This window comes from Colius striatus, chromosome 16, assembly GCF_028858725.1.
Source record: "Colius striatus isolate bColStr4 chromosome 16, bColStr4.1.hap1, whole genome shotgun sequence".
NCBI lineage: Eukaryota > Metazoa > Chordata > Aves > Coliiformes > Coliidae > Colius > Colius striatus.
Window position 1 is genome coordinate 17,448,740 of NC_084774.1, and position 14,615 is coordinate 17,463,354.

The 14,615-nt window shown below is 48.4% G+C and overlaps 2 protein-coding genes across 10 annotated transcripts; one reads left to right on the forward strand and one right to left on the reverse strand.

Moving 5' to 3' along the window:
- Window positions 1–309: 309 nt before the first annotated feature.
- On the reverse strand, window positions 310–7,066 carry OSER1 (oxidative stress responsive serine rich 1). 8 transcript variants are annotated; one of them, XM_062009360.1, is made up of 6 exons: window positions 6,983–7,055; window positions 5,444–5,627; window positions 4,793–4,904; window positions 3,633–3,749; window positions 1,858–1,971; window positions 310–1,117 (listed from the first exon to the last, which is right to left on the reverse strand). In XM_062009360.1, exons 4-6 carry the CDS (start codon window positions 3,707–3,709, stop codon window positions 427–429), a joined length of 882 nt encoding a protein of 293 aa, XP_061865344.1. In that variant the 5' UTR covers window positions 3,710–3,749; window positions 4,793–4,904; window positions 5,444–5,627; window positions 6,983–7,055; the 3' UTR covers window positions 310–426. The 8 variants fall into 8 exon arrangements, with proteins under 8 accessions (XP_061865344.1, XP_061865349.1, XP_061865343.1 ...); XM_062009365.1 differs by lacking the exon at window positions 6,983–7,055 and adding an exon at window positions 6,765–6,870 and having other exon boundaries at window positions 3,633–3,746; XM_062009359.1 differs by lacking the exon at window positions 6,983–7,055 and adding an exon at window positions 6,765–6,869 and having other exon boundaries at window positions 5,529–5,627.
- A 66-nt stretch (window positions 7,067–7,132) lies between these two features.
- LOC104549154 (oxidative stress-responsive serine-rich protein 1) lies at window positions 7,133–11,844 on the forward strand. Of its 2 annotated transcripts, none has more exons than XM_062009374.1 (4): window positions 7,133–7,196; window positions 7,789–7,890; window positions 9,504–9,614; window positions 10,247–11,844. In XM_062009374.1, exons 2-4 carry the CDS (start codon window positions 7,814–7,816, stop codon window positions 10,929–10,931), a joined length of 873 nt encoding a protein of 290 aa, XP_061865358.1. In that variant the 5' UTR covers window positions 7,133–7,196; window positions 7,789–7,813; the 3' UTR covers window positions 10,932–11,844. The 2 variants fall into 2 exon arrangements, with proteins under 2 accessions (XP_061865358.1, XP_061865360.1); XM_062009376.1 differs by lacking the exon at window positions 7,133–7,196 and adding an exon at window positions 7,342–7,687.
- The last annotated feature ends 2,771 nt before the right edge of the window (window positions 11,845–14,615 follow it).

The following is a 14,615-nucleotide window of genomic DNA, read 5'->3' on the forward strand; positions in this document are numbered from 1 at the left end:
AGAGGCACAAGTGTCTGAAACCACAAGAGCAAATGTTAACAATCTGAGAGCAAAGTGATTTCAAAGCAGCTGAATTACACTCAGGTTCCTCCTAGTGAGAGCTCTAATCTCCAAGCAATTTAGAGACTTCCAACACACTAAAAGGGGAGGACTCTGAAAGCAAAGCAGAATTTCCCAAATATGAGGTCCCTTGAGAGCAGAGCTCCCTACATCTAACACATTTATGGCATTTACTTCATCATCTACTCCAAGCTTAAACTATAATGCCCAAGCTAAACCGTTTGTCCAGCTTAAATAACGAACATCAGCTGCAATGAAGTGTTTTTATTGCAAGCACAGTGAGCAGGGTGTGGGTTGCATCTCACATGAGTGTGAGGGAGGGCAGATTTAAACCACCCACCCTTCTGGTTTTAGTGCTCATTCCTGTCAGGTGTACATCATCTCTGCCATGTGAGACATTTTCTTGGGAATATACAAGTAATATTCCATGTATCCTGAAAGATCTTCAATAGTCACATCATCCACAAAGGTCCTGGCTTGCTCAGAGCAAGAGCGTGGAGAACTTGAGGGAGTTCTTGATGGCAAAGACTGAGGGTGATCCTCAGAAACTGTTCTTCTATCAGGTGCTAACAGGAGGGTGTTCTGCAGGCCGGAGAATTTGTACACTTCCATGTCTTGCCATCGTTTACACTGGCAGGCTTTATCTGCACATCCACACAGCTTATTCGTGTTCAGCTTGGACATGGATTCAAAGTCAGAAAGCTCTGTAGCCTTTAGGCTTGCTTTGGCTACCAGAGAAATAGCAGCTGAGTTCTCCTGCCTGTTCTCTGACACAGCCTGTGGAACAGAAGTTCCCAAAGACTTAAAACCAGCTCCCTTCTGGCCAACATCGGGAGCAATGCCGCACCATTCGTGTGCACAGGCTTCCTTTGGGCCAGGCATCCCAATCCCACTGCTGTTGTCCCGGGAATCAGTCTGGCTCTTGGGCACCAGCTGGCTGCATGGGGAAGGGGATTTTGTGCTGCAGTGGATAAACTTTGGAGGATGAAGAATTGGAGACTTGGAACGCCTGCGACGCTGGGTTCTCACAACTCCTCTTAAAGGCTTCTTCATAGACCTACCAGGGACAGATACAAAAGGGCGTGAAGATTCACTAAAAGACTTGTTGCTGGATTACAAATAAATACAGTGGAGATTTTGCCAAATGTTATGTTGCATGCAAGAGCTTTAAGGTCTGAGAATTTTCCCAATGTATTCTGCTATCTTGGAATTTGACTTTGTTCCAGTCAAGCAGCTTTACAGAACATGAAAAGAAGACCTAAGAAATGAAACCGAAAGTGCAGGCTTCTCCTATTAGGAAATGAGCAAAGCATATGAGACTTAACAGAATAACATCTAAGAGCAGGAAAAAGCATAAGAAGACAACACAAAAATAATGAATCAAGGGCAAAGAGTGATTTTGTTTCAGTAGACAGGGATGAAGTTCTGCATAGACACTCCAGAAGGCAATTCTTTATTTTAGTCTAGCTCCCAAGGCAGCTTCTACAATGTCAAACGACTGAAAGAGAATCATTTGTGATTGACTGATTGATTCAAAACCAACAGCTCACATTTATATGAAGAAACATCTACAATATTTAGTCACCTCTGGCTGAACAACATTTCCTTGCACTTCACATAATTGTAAATAGAAGAATAGCAGTCACATATGAATAGAAAAAAAGTGTAGAGTATCTGAAACAATCCGTTAATAAAGAAAACTTGGGTCTCTTGTTTAGGGCAGTAGTTACTAGGAACCTCATCTCTTTAAAATCCCCTCTCAATGCAGCAGCACTTATGATCCCAAGCATCTCTTACCCATGCCAGGTTTCCTTAGAAGTACACAAATCCTTAGGTTTGGTTTCCTCTGCCACTGTTCTAACTAGTGCTCTTGCATTTGTCCCTTCACTCACAGAGAGAGAAGCTGTCGATCTGTGAAAGACAATGAGAAGTTAACAGCCTAGACTGGCTGAAATGAGTATGCAAAAGCTTACACATCTTCTTTCTGAGAAAAGATTGCTCCAAATCATACAAAATACATCTTAAAAGACCTGCCCACAAAGAAGATCCGAATCAACAACACATTCCTATCTCAAAAGTCTGTGTAAGAGACTCTTTCACCAAACACGACACCGCTCAGCAGCGAGGCTGCAGATCCAAACCCCACGTGCCAATGATGAAGCACACACAATGGCTGCATTTCAGCTTCCCAGGAGAGGGGAGGGGAAAAACACCATCACTGAAGAAACACGTCTCTTTTTCCAGAGACAAATAAGCCATTCTTTCCTAAAAATAAACGTTCTTTGGACATAAATAGACTTTGCTTAACTGAGGAACACTTAAGCCTCTGTCCAGGACAACATAGGATAAAAGTCTTCATACTGTTGCAAGTTCAATTATTTGTGCAACACAGTTTGTGTCAGATTTTTCTGGTGCTATAAATTCATTCCAAACTCCCATTTTCCAAGGGCTGTAATAATCCCAAGAACAATTTTTCCACATCACACTAGAATTCACAAGGAAATGATTTTTCAAATCCTACATTGCATTAGTTTGTTAGCAGGGCAGATTCCCTGAGACTTGTGAAAACAAGTCTCCACACACTGGTCTAGGATGGGGTTAACTGGTATTTTAACAGAGTCCAAACTGCTAGTCAAACATCTGCTGTTTTCCATTTGAAGGACAATGAACACAGAGCACAAAACTGAAGGCCAAGAGTAGAAACTCCAAAGTAACTGAGGATGCCTAACTGGGGCTGGGACTAGAGAAGCATTGGTGTGGTGCTTCCTTTCTGATTAATTTTAGTTTAGAGTTTAATTACTGACATGAAGGACAACCTTAGAATCCCAGCTACTCGTGATCTAAGTCCTATAGTAATTCTAGTTACCAGCTTGGTATTTACCCACTGTCTTACCTATGCTTTCATTTCAGCTACTGACAGAATTGCAGAACTAGCAACAGCTTATGGAGCACAGCACTATGCAAGCAGAAAAAACCCACTATATAGAAGCCTTTTTTTTTGTTTCAGATAGAAATGATTATCACTAACAGAAGACACGTGCTGTTTGTGTTCTGCCACCTGGGACAGGGAGAGAATGTGCCAAGTGTCAGATCTGCCCCAAAACAAGACAACTCAACAAGCATTCGTTCTCATTTGGTGATTTTGGTTATGACATCTGGAAATGACAGCAAAGAAAATAGTTTATGGGAATGACACATTGAATCTAACACTCTATTGACATAGAACATTTCTCTCCTGGGAAAAGGTAGGAGTTTATTCTCATGACAGGCCTTCACAGCCATGACAATAGGCTAACTGCAGCAGCAGAGTTCTAGTGCTGTGGACACAACCTCTGGCAGCCAGATTTGTGCCACAATTCATTTAATACACGCTGTAAACTGCTAACTATGGTTATGGAGCTAACAGTAATCAAACAAGTTACTATTAATTCCTTGAGCAGTGCAGTCTACAGCTAGTAAATTCATTCCAGTTTGTTTAGCCAGGATGAAGTGCCTAACCTTTTGCAATTACCTCATTACTTCAAATTCAACAGCAAGGGTGTTCCCTTTAACTTCCCTGGGGTGGTACTTACCCAGCTGTGTCAACTCTTAGCTTTTTGAATGCTGTCTGCAGGCTTTCCTCTTCTCCATCCTTGGCTTCTGTTTTCATTATTGGGATGGCCAGAAGGTGACAGAGTTACCATGTACTGCTACAAGCAGAAAAAACCCAGACATATGAAAATAAGGACCTTGTTAAAAACATTAGTTGCCCAGCAGCATCATAACACAGGAAAATAAACTCAAAATAGCACTCTGAGTGCACAAAGCTGAGGTCAGTCTAGTAGCACATTTTTGAAAGATGATGCAAATGCTTTATGATGCTCAAGAATGGAACAACCTCTGGTACAACTGTATAGCTGAATTAGCAATTGAAACCAAAATTAGCTGTCAACAGAGTCTTGTATATCCAGTGTAGACCTACACAGACTCTTCTAATTGGCTTTGTGTTACCAGAATAATTCCAGAAGAGCTAAAAGGTGTGAAGGAACACCACCATTAGAAACAGTAGACTTTCTACAGCTGCTGTTTCCAACACTGGGATTTGATGTTACACATACACTAAAAAAAAAAAACAAACCAAGAGATTTTACTACAGACAAGATAAAGTCTTCAGGTAAAATTTTTCAATCTAGATCCCAGCAAGAGTTACACAATCCTGTTAGGACATGGTACTCTGATTGTAAACAGCCATTACAGTTTTCTGATGTCAGCTCTTAAACAAGTGCAAATAAGAGTACAAACAGCAAACAATGAGCCTTGTTTTAAACAAAGAAGGAAATTGATAAAAGCTGGCTGATGGGTTTGGGGATTTTGTATTTGTTTCTTTTTTAAATCTATCCTGGTCATTTAATCTAGCTAGAAAGCAATCTCAAACCTTTCTAAATTGGGTGCTCTTCAGCACCTTACAGCTCTGTAATCACATACACATCCTACACCAGCCACCTCAACCATCCTGTGATTATTCCCAAAGCTCTAAGAATCCATTAGAAAGGTAACTATCCAAACACAGCAAATGATAACAGCTGCTGTAACAAGAACACACTTATACGCCACACTAACTCTCCTAATAACACAGCAATTATTAGCACTGCTTCTACCAACTATGAACCAGCTTTTTTGTAGCATGGTTAAAAAAATAGGTCTTGGTGAAGGAGACAGGAGCAATCTGAACCTCTGCAGCTCAGTTACTTACTCAGACACACAGAGTGGCAATATCTGCTCCCTCGGCACCTCATTCCAGTTGGAGGGGGCAACTCTTCCTGCTGTTCGGGCTGCTCTCTCGGCTATGATGTCATCTGGATGCCCTGCATGGCAGACAGCTGATGTGACACACGCTGAAGGACAATGTCTCATCACAACTTCAGGCATTCACTGTCCAGTGACTCAGGCAGCAAGTAAATATGGGAGGAGGAAGCTACCGCAGAGACTCACAACAGGATGCTCATCTGAGCAAGTTGGTATTTTACATAGTCCCTTAGTTAAATACTCCTGTTGTAAACACATGGTCCTGACTCCAGTAAGATCTTTCCTTGCTCCCAAAACAAGATTCTTTAAAATAATGAATTCAGCCTGCTTTTTTTAATTACTCACCCCCTGTATCACACAACCTTAGCAAGAAGAGTAAAAAGCTTTGAAATCACTGTATATTGTTCAAAACATACCACCAGTTTTACACTAAAAATGTTACCATGACCCCCTTCATCACTGACACAGCAGACCCCCAAAGCAGCACAGAAGTTATTCAGATAAACACTCCCTCACTCCATGATAACTAAAAGTACGTGCTTAAGCATTTTAGAGGCACGTGCCAACCAGCCTCGATATCAAGAAAGAAACGCATTACTGTGAAAAACAACTGAAGTTTAATGTTGGGTCACAATCCACATAGAAACTTAAGTTCTTTCTCGCTGATGATAACACACATCCACCTGCTCCCGTTTCATCGTCAGCTGCCCACAGCTGCAGTCCCCAGGACTGTCCTCAGGCCGCTCCACAGGCTCCCACCCCCGGCCCAGGGGCACCTGCTCCTAGAATGACAAAATCCTCTCCGTTGTAAGGATGTTTAAGTTCATAGAGTCCCAGCCCTCCCCTCACTCTGCCCAGCCCACCACTGAGCCACGGCCCTCAGCACCTCAGCCCCACGGCTTTGGGATCCCTCCAGGGCTGGGCACTCCCCCAGCTCCCTGGGCAGCCTGGCACAGGGGCTGACACCCCTCTCAGAGAAAAAGTTCTGCCTCAGCTCCAATCTCAACCTCTGCTGGGACAACTTGAGGCCATTTCCTCTTGTCCTGTCACTTGTTCCTTGGGAGTAGAGACCAACTCCCACCTCACCTGCAGTCAGGCAGGTGCAGAGAGTGCTCCTGTCTCCCCTCAGACTCTTCCACACTAAACACCCCCATTCCCTCAGCCCCTCCACATCACCCGTGTGCTCCAGCCCCTTCCCCACCTCCGGACACGCTGCAGTCTCTCAGTCTTTGGGGCCCAAAACCGAAAGCCCTCTCGCCCATGAGGCGGGACCAACCGACAACCGCGGCTCCGCAGCTACGGGTGAGCCCTGGCATCGCCGGTCGGTCCCGGCCCCGGGCGGGCACCCAGCCGGAGGTGACTCAGCACAACCCCCGCGCCCCACCGGGGCTTCCCCAGACCGGTGGCGGCTCCAGAGACCCGCGACGGAGAGGACAGAGGGAGAGTCCTGCCGCGGCGGCCGCTCCGGCGCTGCCCACGGGGGAACGAACAGAGGAGGTACCGGCAGAGGCAGCGCGTCCCGCCGCCCGCACTCACCGAGCTGCCGGAGCCCGGCCCCGCCGCCCGCACTCACGGCACTACCGGAGCCCGGCACTACCGGAGCCCGGCCCCGCCGCGTCCCTCCCGCCGCCCGCACTCACGGCACTACCGGAGCCCGGCACTACCGGAGCCCGACCCCGCCGCGTCCCTCCCGCCTCTCGCACTCACGGCACTACCACAGCCTGGTCCCGCCGAGCCCCTCCCGCCGCCCGCACTCACGGCACTACCGGAGCCCGGCCCCGCCACCCGCACTCACGGCACTACCGGAGCCCGGCCCCGCCGCGTCCCTCCCGCCTCTCGCACTCACGGCACTACCGGAGCCCGGCCCCGCCGCCCGCACTCACGGCACTACCGGAGCCCCTCCCGCCACCCGCACTCACGGCACTACCGGAGCCGCTCTCGCCACCCGCACTCACGGCACTACCGGAGCCCGGCCCCGCCACCCGCACTCACGGCACTACCGGAGCCGCTCTCGCCACCCGCACTCACGGCACTACCGGAGCCCGGCCCCGCCACCCGCACTCACGGCACTACCGGAGCCCCTCCCGCCACCCGCACTCACGGCACTACCGGAGCCGCTCTCGCCACCCGCACTCACGGCACTACCGGAGCCCGGCCCCGCCGCTCCGCTCCGGCCGCCTCGCGCCGCCCCCAACGGAACTAACGGCGGCCGGGCGGGGGCGGGGCCCGCGCAGGGCGGGGCGGGGCGGGGCGGGCAGCCGGGCGTGCCCGCGCATGCGCGCTCCCGCGGGGCGCTGACCTCACTTCCTGTTGTCGTCCGCGCGCCCCACAGGCGGCGGAGCGCGGCGGCGGTGAGTGGCGCCCGCGGGCCGGGCCGCGCTTGTCGGCCCCGGCGGCACCCTCCGTGTGCGGGCGGGCGGTGGAGGGGTACCCGCGGCTTTTCCGTTCCGGGGCGGTTGTGACGGGGCGCGGAGCCGCCGTCTCGCGCCATCGGCCGTTGAGCGGCGCGGGGGGTCGGAGCCTGCGGGAGCGCGCGGGCCCGGCCCCAGCTCTGCCGGCGGTGCCGCCGCTGTGCCGTCGCGTGCTGCCCCGGCCCGCCTCGCACACAGCACCAGTGGGACCTGCTCTAGTTGTCAGAGCACACCCGATGATAGGCAGGCACAGCGGTATTTGTGACGCGGGGCTGTGTCTGTTCTGAGAAACGTGCGGGCTGGGGGTCACAGGGAGAAGTCCCGTCGGGTTTGGTCAGAACGGCACATCGTTTCAGAGACCACGGGTGTGCGTTTGGGTTGGAGATCATCGAGTCCAAGTCCACCACTAACCCATAGCCCTCAGCACCTCAGTGATGTGTCTTTGCACTGTCTCCAAGGGATGGGGACTCCCCCACCATCTCCCTGATCTGATCTCAATGTAACTAACTTCAGTATATTCTCTGTGGCACAGTTGGGTACACACTGAGAGCCCATCAATGGACTTGGAAGCTAAAGATGAAGAGGAGGAGAGTCTGCAAACAGCTTTCAAAAAGCTGAGAGTGGATGCAGCAGGGTGAGTAACAAAAAGGACCATGTAATGTGTTGGCTTCTTACATGTTTGTATTTCTTTTCTATTTTGAATCTGAAAAGAAATGTCATTTGCTTAAAGGGTCCTTACTCTCAAGAGGAGGCAACTGCATTGCTTTACATGAAACACAGTTGTTTTAACTGTCTTAAGAGTCAAAGCAGAACTTCATCACTGACTAATTTTGACACAATAGCCAAGTGAAATTACCCAGCAACAGCATAAAAACATGAAATGACTCACCCAAGGCACTGAAGCCACTCTTAACCATTGTCTGGTGTAGAACTTGTTGGTCCATTCATGTGAATGCTGGTGTCTTCAGCCACCTTATCAACCTTTGCTCTAGTACATGATGATTTGCTTAGAAAGAGGCTGAAGGGCAGCACCATCACTTTGTAGCGTGCTGGAGAGCCCGGTCTCACTGCAAATCATCAGGCTGAATGTGAGCACTGATTGTTTCTGGTTTCAGAGGATTTTGTAGAGACATTCTTCTACTAAAAATTCCAAAACACACTGATAATATTCTAGGGTGCCTTCCTTAAAAGTGGGGGTTAATGAAATTACACAGTCCAACACTGTGAGGTCATTCACTTGAAGTTTTTCATGAACTCCCAGACACAAGGGAAAGCTTTGTGTGGAGAATTGACACTACCTTGTCAGTTCATCTCCATAGTCATTAACTCTGCAAACTCATGACTTCCCCTGCATGTTAAACTTCATTTTGCTTCCCTATTTGTTTCCTCTGCTTTAAGAGGTTTTCTGTTAAATGTGGAAAAAAAACCAGCTGCTCTCTAACAAGGATCTTTGCTTGTGAAGGAGACCACTTTTGATGAGTAGCAGGGACGGGCTGTGTGGAGTTACGGTTGATTCCTGATGATATCTTCTTAGGCATAAAAAGGTCTTGTTTTTCAGGCATACGTTTTGAACAGCTCAAGTCTTGTGACTAATTCCTTGAGATCATCTTTAGGCAGAATCCTTGGGTTCTTCTGATAGAGTTTCTACCTCGTTTCTTACCATTTCCTATCCCAAATCACACATACAGCCATCTTAAATAGAGATCCCACGCTGAGGCAGTTGTATGTTTGGACCTCCAGGGCCATGTGGGTTGTTTTTTTCATTCCATGTTTATCTGGGAAATGTAATGAGAAATAAACGAGTATTTTGTCCTTGTCTGCTAAACCTCATGCACTTCTCCACTGTCTCCTCCTCAGCCTAATACTACGGGTTCCTGGCTTTGCATTTTACATGAGTGGGAGTCTATCTGTAACAACTATTGTCTGGCAAGAACATTTGGAACCTGAGTTTACGTTCCTCTAACGTGTCATTTTGGTACAAATAGCACATGACATCGGCCTCTGGACACTTTGGCCTCCTTTCATTTCATCTCACCTATCGTTAGGCACTTGACTGAGGTCACCATTGTAAGAGTGGTTAGATAAATCTCTGTAATATCCTGTTTCTAACCACTGACTACAGAGGAAGTCGAGGCTGCAACCTCAAATCTCTTAGCTAAGCACCTAAAAGCAAGCAGGCTGAACGCAGACCTGAGGAGCAGCGTGTGCAGGCGCAGCCGTGACGTTGGCATTTCCCTTTGTGCTCAGATGTATCGCAGCTCTGGCCGTGGGCGACGGGACGATCCTCAGAACACCGCAGAGAGCAGCTGTGGACGGAGCCAAGCAGCAGGGTGTCTGCTCAAAGGAAGCGTGGCACGGGTAAAACACCCTTTGCTGCATCCTGCATGTGCTTCTGCTTTGAGACACGTTAACCCTTGCACACTGTTCCCAGTCAAAGCCATTGATTAGTTGCTTTGACGTGGATTTTCTCTCCAGTACACCACTTTACCATAACTGTTTGATGTGATAAACTCTTAACAACACCACTGCTGCTTCTCTTAGGGTACTTACAACCTTTTTTCCCCACTGATTCCCTCAGAAGTCCTTTTCTTCAAATCTTACCTTTGCAACCCCCTCTCTCCTCTTTCTTGGCTTTGTTAATTCCTGTATTGAAATACCTGGATATTCAGTACAGTCCTGCCAGCAGCTGCAGCTGATACCCACATTCTGCACTACAGTTCAGTTTGGGATGACAAAGTATCATTTGCTTAATGCAGCAGGTTTGGGGGAAAGTACCTTTAAAATAGGGCTGTGGCTGTGTCTTTCCTTTGGGGGAGCCACAGTTTCTTCAGACTACTCCACTCTTGCTGTCAGAGATTGTAAGTGACCACTCGCCTCATTTTTATAAGCAGAAAAAAGAAACACCCAAACCTTCAAAAATGTTTTAAGCCACGTTTTAGAGCTCACTGAGTGTGGAGTTTCCTACTTGCTGACCTGTTGTAACCCTGCAGGTGTGTGAGAAAACCTTCCAGAGGCTCAGCCCGAGCCCCACGTCGCAGACGCTCCAAGTCTCCTGTCCTGCATCCTCCCAAGTTCACGTATTGCAATGCGAAAGCCAACCACCAGCTGAAACACAAAGCCCAGGCAGACACATCAAAGGGCACCAGCAGTGCAGAGGTTTTTGTGGCAGCAGAGCACGGGACGAAGGACGGGCACGAGTCTCACTTTGAGGCCAGCGACAGCAGAACTGAACCTTCGGAAGCTTTCACCGCCAAAGAGCCTTTGGAGAAGTCAAGCGAGAATCGCCCTGCTCTCTCCTCATCCTTTGAGACTAGCTTGCACTCTAGCCAAACCTCAGATTTCCAGTCCTTATCCATGCTTGGCAACGGCAAGCAGTGCCCTTGCAGGGACCAGAAGTGCCGGTGCAGGCAGTGGCGGGCCATGCGCGTTTACTCCTTCTCGGGCCTGCGGAGCGTCCTGTCCGAGTGCGAACGGGCCGTGCGAGGGGCGCGCGCCCAGGCGCTGCCCCACAGACCCCCCTCGGGGACAGCCGCAGCCGGTTCTCCCCGATCGTGTTCCGAGCAAGCTCGAGCCTTTGTGGATGATGTGACTATTGAAGATCTTTCTGGATACATGGAATATTACTTGTATATTCCCAAGAAGATGTCTCACATGGCAGAGATGATGTACACCTGACTGAAAGCAAGAGAGGATCCCGAGGCGGAGTTGGCGGTAACAGTTGGGTTAAAACGCCTCCTTAGTGCCATTTTTTCACTGTTGTGTGTTTGAGCAAGTGTTTCTTTGCCTCATACAGTTTAGTTTTCTAATAAAATGAAAGATGGAATATAGTTTCTGAGCTTAGTTCTAAACAGAATGCACTAAAGTCTCTGAATACCTTAACAGAAGCACTGTAGAGCTAACAAACTCCCTTTGGTTTTCAGTTTGTGCTGTGGATATCCAAGCTCTGTGTGCTGTTTTCACTATGGTTTGGGTTAAAAAAAAAAGCCTTTTAGGTTTTGTTCTGAAGTTTTGCAGTGTTGGAAAGTTCATTCTTAATGTTTGCCAGTGCTTAAAGAAATGTTTAATAGCTACAGTTCTGTCTTCCTCATCCTGCTCTAGAGAGAGGAATGAGAAGATGGTCAGTACTTGGGGTAGGGCAGTTCTCTTTTCCCTGAGCACTGCCTTGGCTCCTTTGTAGTCTGATGAAATTGCAAATGCTTCCTCCTCACACATTTGTTGGGAGATCCAGCACGTGCAGGGTGTGTGCTTGGACCCTTTCATGATCTTAACTAGCTCACTCTTAAGCAGTTCTATTTTTCTGCAGATAAGTGATGCTCTTTGAAGCAAAAGTCTATTTTGTTACTTGTGCTTTACAGATGGGATAATTTAGAGGGCAGTGAAGCAGGCTAATGGCTTTGTTTTGGGCCATGCTGTCTCAGAAGTGGAGATGGTGGAGCCGTCTCTACAGATGGTTTCTGAGTATGTTTGGTACACGAAACAGTGTGGAAAGTGAGTAAACAAGAAGTGTGTATCATACAGGCTTTGTGATGTGGAGCTATAACATTCCTTCTGGTGGAAAAATATTGAAATAAAGAAAAAACAAACCTTCTTGCTCATTAGTAAATGATTGTGCAAACCCAGCACATTACAGCCTGGATAATTGGACTGACACTTGTCTCCCCAAACCCAAAGTCACCTTTCAGTGTCATCTGGACACACGTGCTAAACAGCCCTGCTGGAGTAAAATACTGCAGTTCTACTTACAGCTCAGTGGTCAGCAAGCCAAGGAGTCACAAGCAGTTGCATAAAAATAGATGAGAGCAGATGGAGACAGTTGGCCTGGGATTCTGTGCTAGAGAAGTCTCAGACATTGGAGACGATAATCACTGGCTGTAGCTCTTACTCTGATCATCCCTAAAATTCCCACTCTGAAACCAGGAAGCTCAGATTTAAAGTTGAAACAAATCCAAATAAGTTAATGTAAGAATACAACTAAACTGTTGTTCTGCTCTGGAGTGCCCTGCAGTTATTTACATGCGATATCAGCTCATAACTCCAATTAAATTTAACTGATGTCTAAGTTTTCTCAGGTCAGCACTTCACCTTCTTCCTTCAGCCCTACTCACAGCACTTTGGTTTTCTTCTCCTTCCTTTCTCTGCAGTAAATCTGAGACAACACATACTTGGCTTTTAGGTGTAAATAATTAGTCCAAGTTACCTTTGCTGCTGCTGCTCCTTTCCAAAGGGTCTTTCTGCTGCAGCAGAGGCTGTCTGCCCATGTTTCTGTTCCATAATTTGGGTTTGTACCCTCCTTAAAACCTTTAGAGACATGGTTTAGTGGTGGGCCTGACAGTCGTAGATTAATGATGGGACTTGATGATCCTAAAGGTCTTTTCCAACAAAACAATTCTATGATTTGAAGGTATTGGTGCTAGACACAGTATTTCTCCCTTTTAGGCTCTTTAACCTTTCCCCTGCCTCTTGGTGAGCATTGGCCTGGAGCCTGTGCATATGAAGCTGGAGCACAGATCCTTAACATGCACAAATACACTCATTTAAACCTAGTGTTTGTGGTTGCCCTACAAAGGAGCCCAGCAAGGCTTTTTTTCCCCAGAAACATGGGGTGGCAGCCTGGCTCAAATTCACCTCAGTGTAATTGTTCCTGCTGTGGAGCACAATAAAGCATGCACAACCCCCTGAGAGCATCCACACCTGAAAACCAGTGGTGATGGGTGATGCTGGAAGGTCACAAGGCTGTTTTCAGCTGTGGAGCAGGACAACATGCAGCAGACTTGCTGTGTCCAGGGAGTGGGAAACTGGGGAGGTTGAACTACTCCAAGATACACCCTGAAGTTCAGGGCTGAGAGTGAATTCAGACTGCCAGAAGGCTGGGGCAAAAGTCATAGAATCACAGAATCATTTAGGTTGGAAAAGACCTTCAAGATCATGGAGTCCCAGCCCTCCCCTCACCCTGCCCAGCCCACCACTACCCCAGGGCCCGCAGCACCTCAGCTCCACGGCTTTGCAATAGCTCCAGGGATGGGACTCACACAGCTCCCTGGGCAGCCTGGCACAGGGGCTGACACCCGTCTTGGTGAAGAGCAGGTTCTCTGGCCACGTTTTTCTAGTTCACTGTGAAGGACAGAATTAAGTAGTAGAGGGGAAGGAGGAAAAAGACAGTAACTCAGTGGTTTTGTATTCTGCCTGAATTACTGTAGGTGCCAGTGTTCAGGCATGTCTAGTGCTGCCTGTGCCAGAGGCAGGGCAGATATTTTGGGTTCCTGACTGCAGCTATCAGTCAGACTTGGAACAAACACCCTGAAACATCACTGCTGACATTCATGTTACTCAAATCATCTCCTGTGCATGAAACAATGAGCTCTAAGAGAGGCACCAAGCCTAAACTTAATGTTTGCTTCCAAACCTTCCCAGTTCAGCTCACCCACTTCACTCTGATAGCTCAGTGACTCCTGCCTGAAACCTCAAACCTTACCAGCAAACATCACCTTCTGTGGGAATGCCTGCACAGAACCATCAGCTCCATTAAACAGCATCAGCTCTGGGCCTCAGAGGTAGCCTGGCCTGAGAGCAGCCCTGCTGTGCCTGCCCCAACAAGCCTGGGGTATTTTTTGTGTCCACAGATGCTCTGGGATGGGTCCCCTGCCAGTCTACACAGGAATATGTCTGGACTATTCTGAGAAAGCACTAGTGGGCTCACAGCTCCCCCAGGACTTCCCTTGGAACAGATCCCACCTCTCTACTTGCTATCTCAGCAGATCCAGGCTGGTTTATTTTATCCAATAAAATACTTTATACTAATTCTAATACTTTACAAGTTACTCATCCATCTGGTTTCAGGATTAATTCAACCCAAATGGGATGCAGAAGGGCACCCTGGATCAAGGAAATGTCTTTCTCACCTTACAGAAGCCCAAGTGAGTCCCAGCAAAGCTTCACATTGGTAGAGACTGAATCAGGCCACCACGAAAAAAAATCAATGGAGCTGTCCTATAGCCAGATTTCCTCCCTCTCCTAGAACAGGGAAGGTGCCTCAGTGCCTGCAAAGTCCTGTGACCATCTGCAGCTGCCTGCTCTCTCCACTTTGCCGTGTTGGCAGCAGCTCTGAGACGAGACACCCCGTGATTCTGTGAACCACCAGCTCCCACAGTCCTGCCCCGATGGCACCTTCAGCCAGGGCTGTGCCAACAGCACACAGCATCCCACCTGGCAGCCCAGCACTCACCCCTTTCACAGGCAAGGAGGCTGGGGACAAGAGCTGGGGCTGCTCTCAAGGTCACACAAGGTCAGGGCAGCCCTAAGTGGGGCTGGCACCCATCCTGCCCCTGAAGCCTGGCTCACTTGAGCAAGCCAAGACCCAGC

What these genes read in the sequence shown, in the direction of transcription:
- OSER1 (XM_062009363.1), bottom strand. Translation starts at nt 3,709, where the DNA reads ATGAAAACAGAAGCCAAGGATGGAGAAGAGGAAAGCCTGCAGACAGCA. An exon ending in CTAAGAGTTGACACAGCTGG is followed by an intron (nt 1,972 to 3,632) that starts GTAAGTACCACC and finishes TGTCTTTCACAG; the next exon opens with ATCGACAGCTTCTCTCTCTG. An exon ending in TCTAAGGAAACCTGGCATGG is followed by an intron (nt 1,118 to 1,857) that starts GTAAGAGATGCT and finishes TGTCCCTGGTAG; the next exon opens with GTCTATGAAGAAGCCTTTAA.
- LOC104549154 (XM_062009374.1), top strand. Translation starts at nt 7,814, where the DNA reads ATGGACTTGGAAGCTAAAGATGAAGAGGAGGAGAGTCTGCAAACAGCT. An exon ending in CTGAGAGTGGATGCAGCAGG is followed by an intron (nt 7,891 to 9,503) that starts GTGAGTAACAAA and finishes CTTTGTGCTCAG; the next exon opens with ATGTATCGCAGCTCTGGCCG. An exon ending in TCAAAGGAAGCGTGGCACGG is followed by an intron (nt 9,615 to 10,246) that starts GTAAAACACCCT and finishes GTAACCCTGCAG; the next exon opens with GTGTGTGAGAAAACCTTCCA.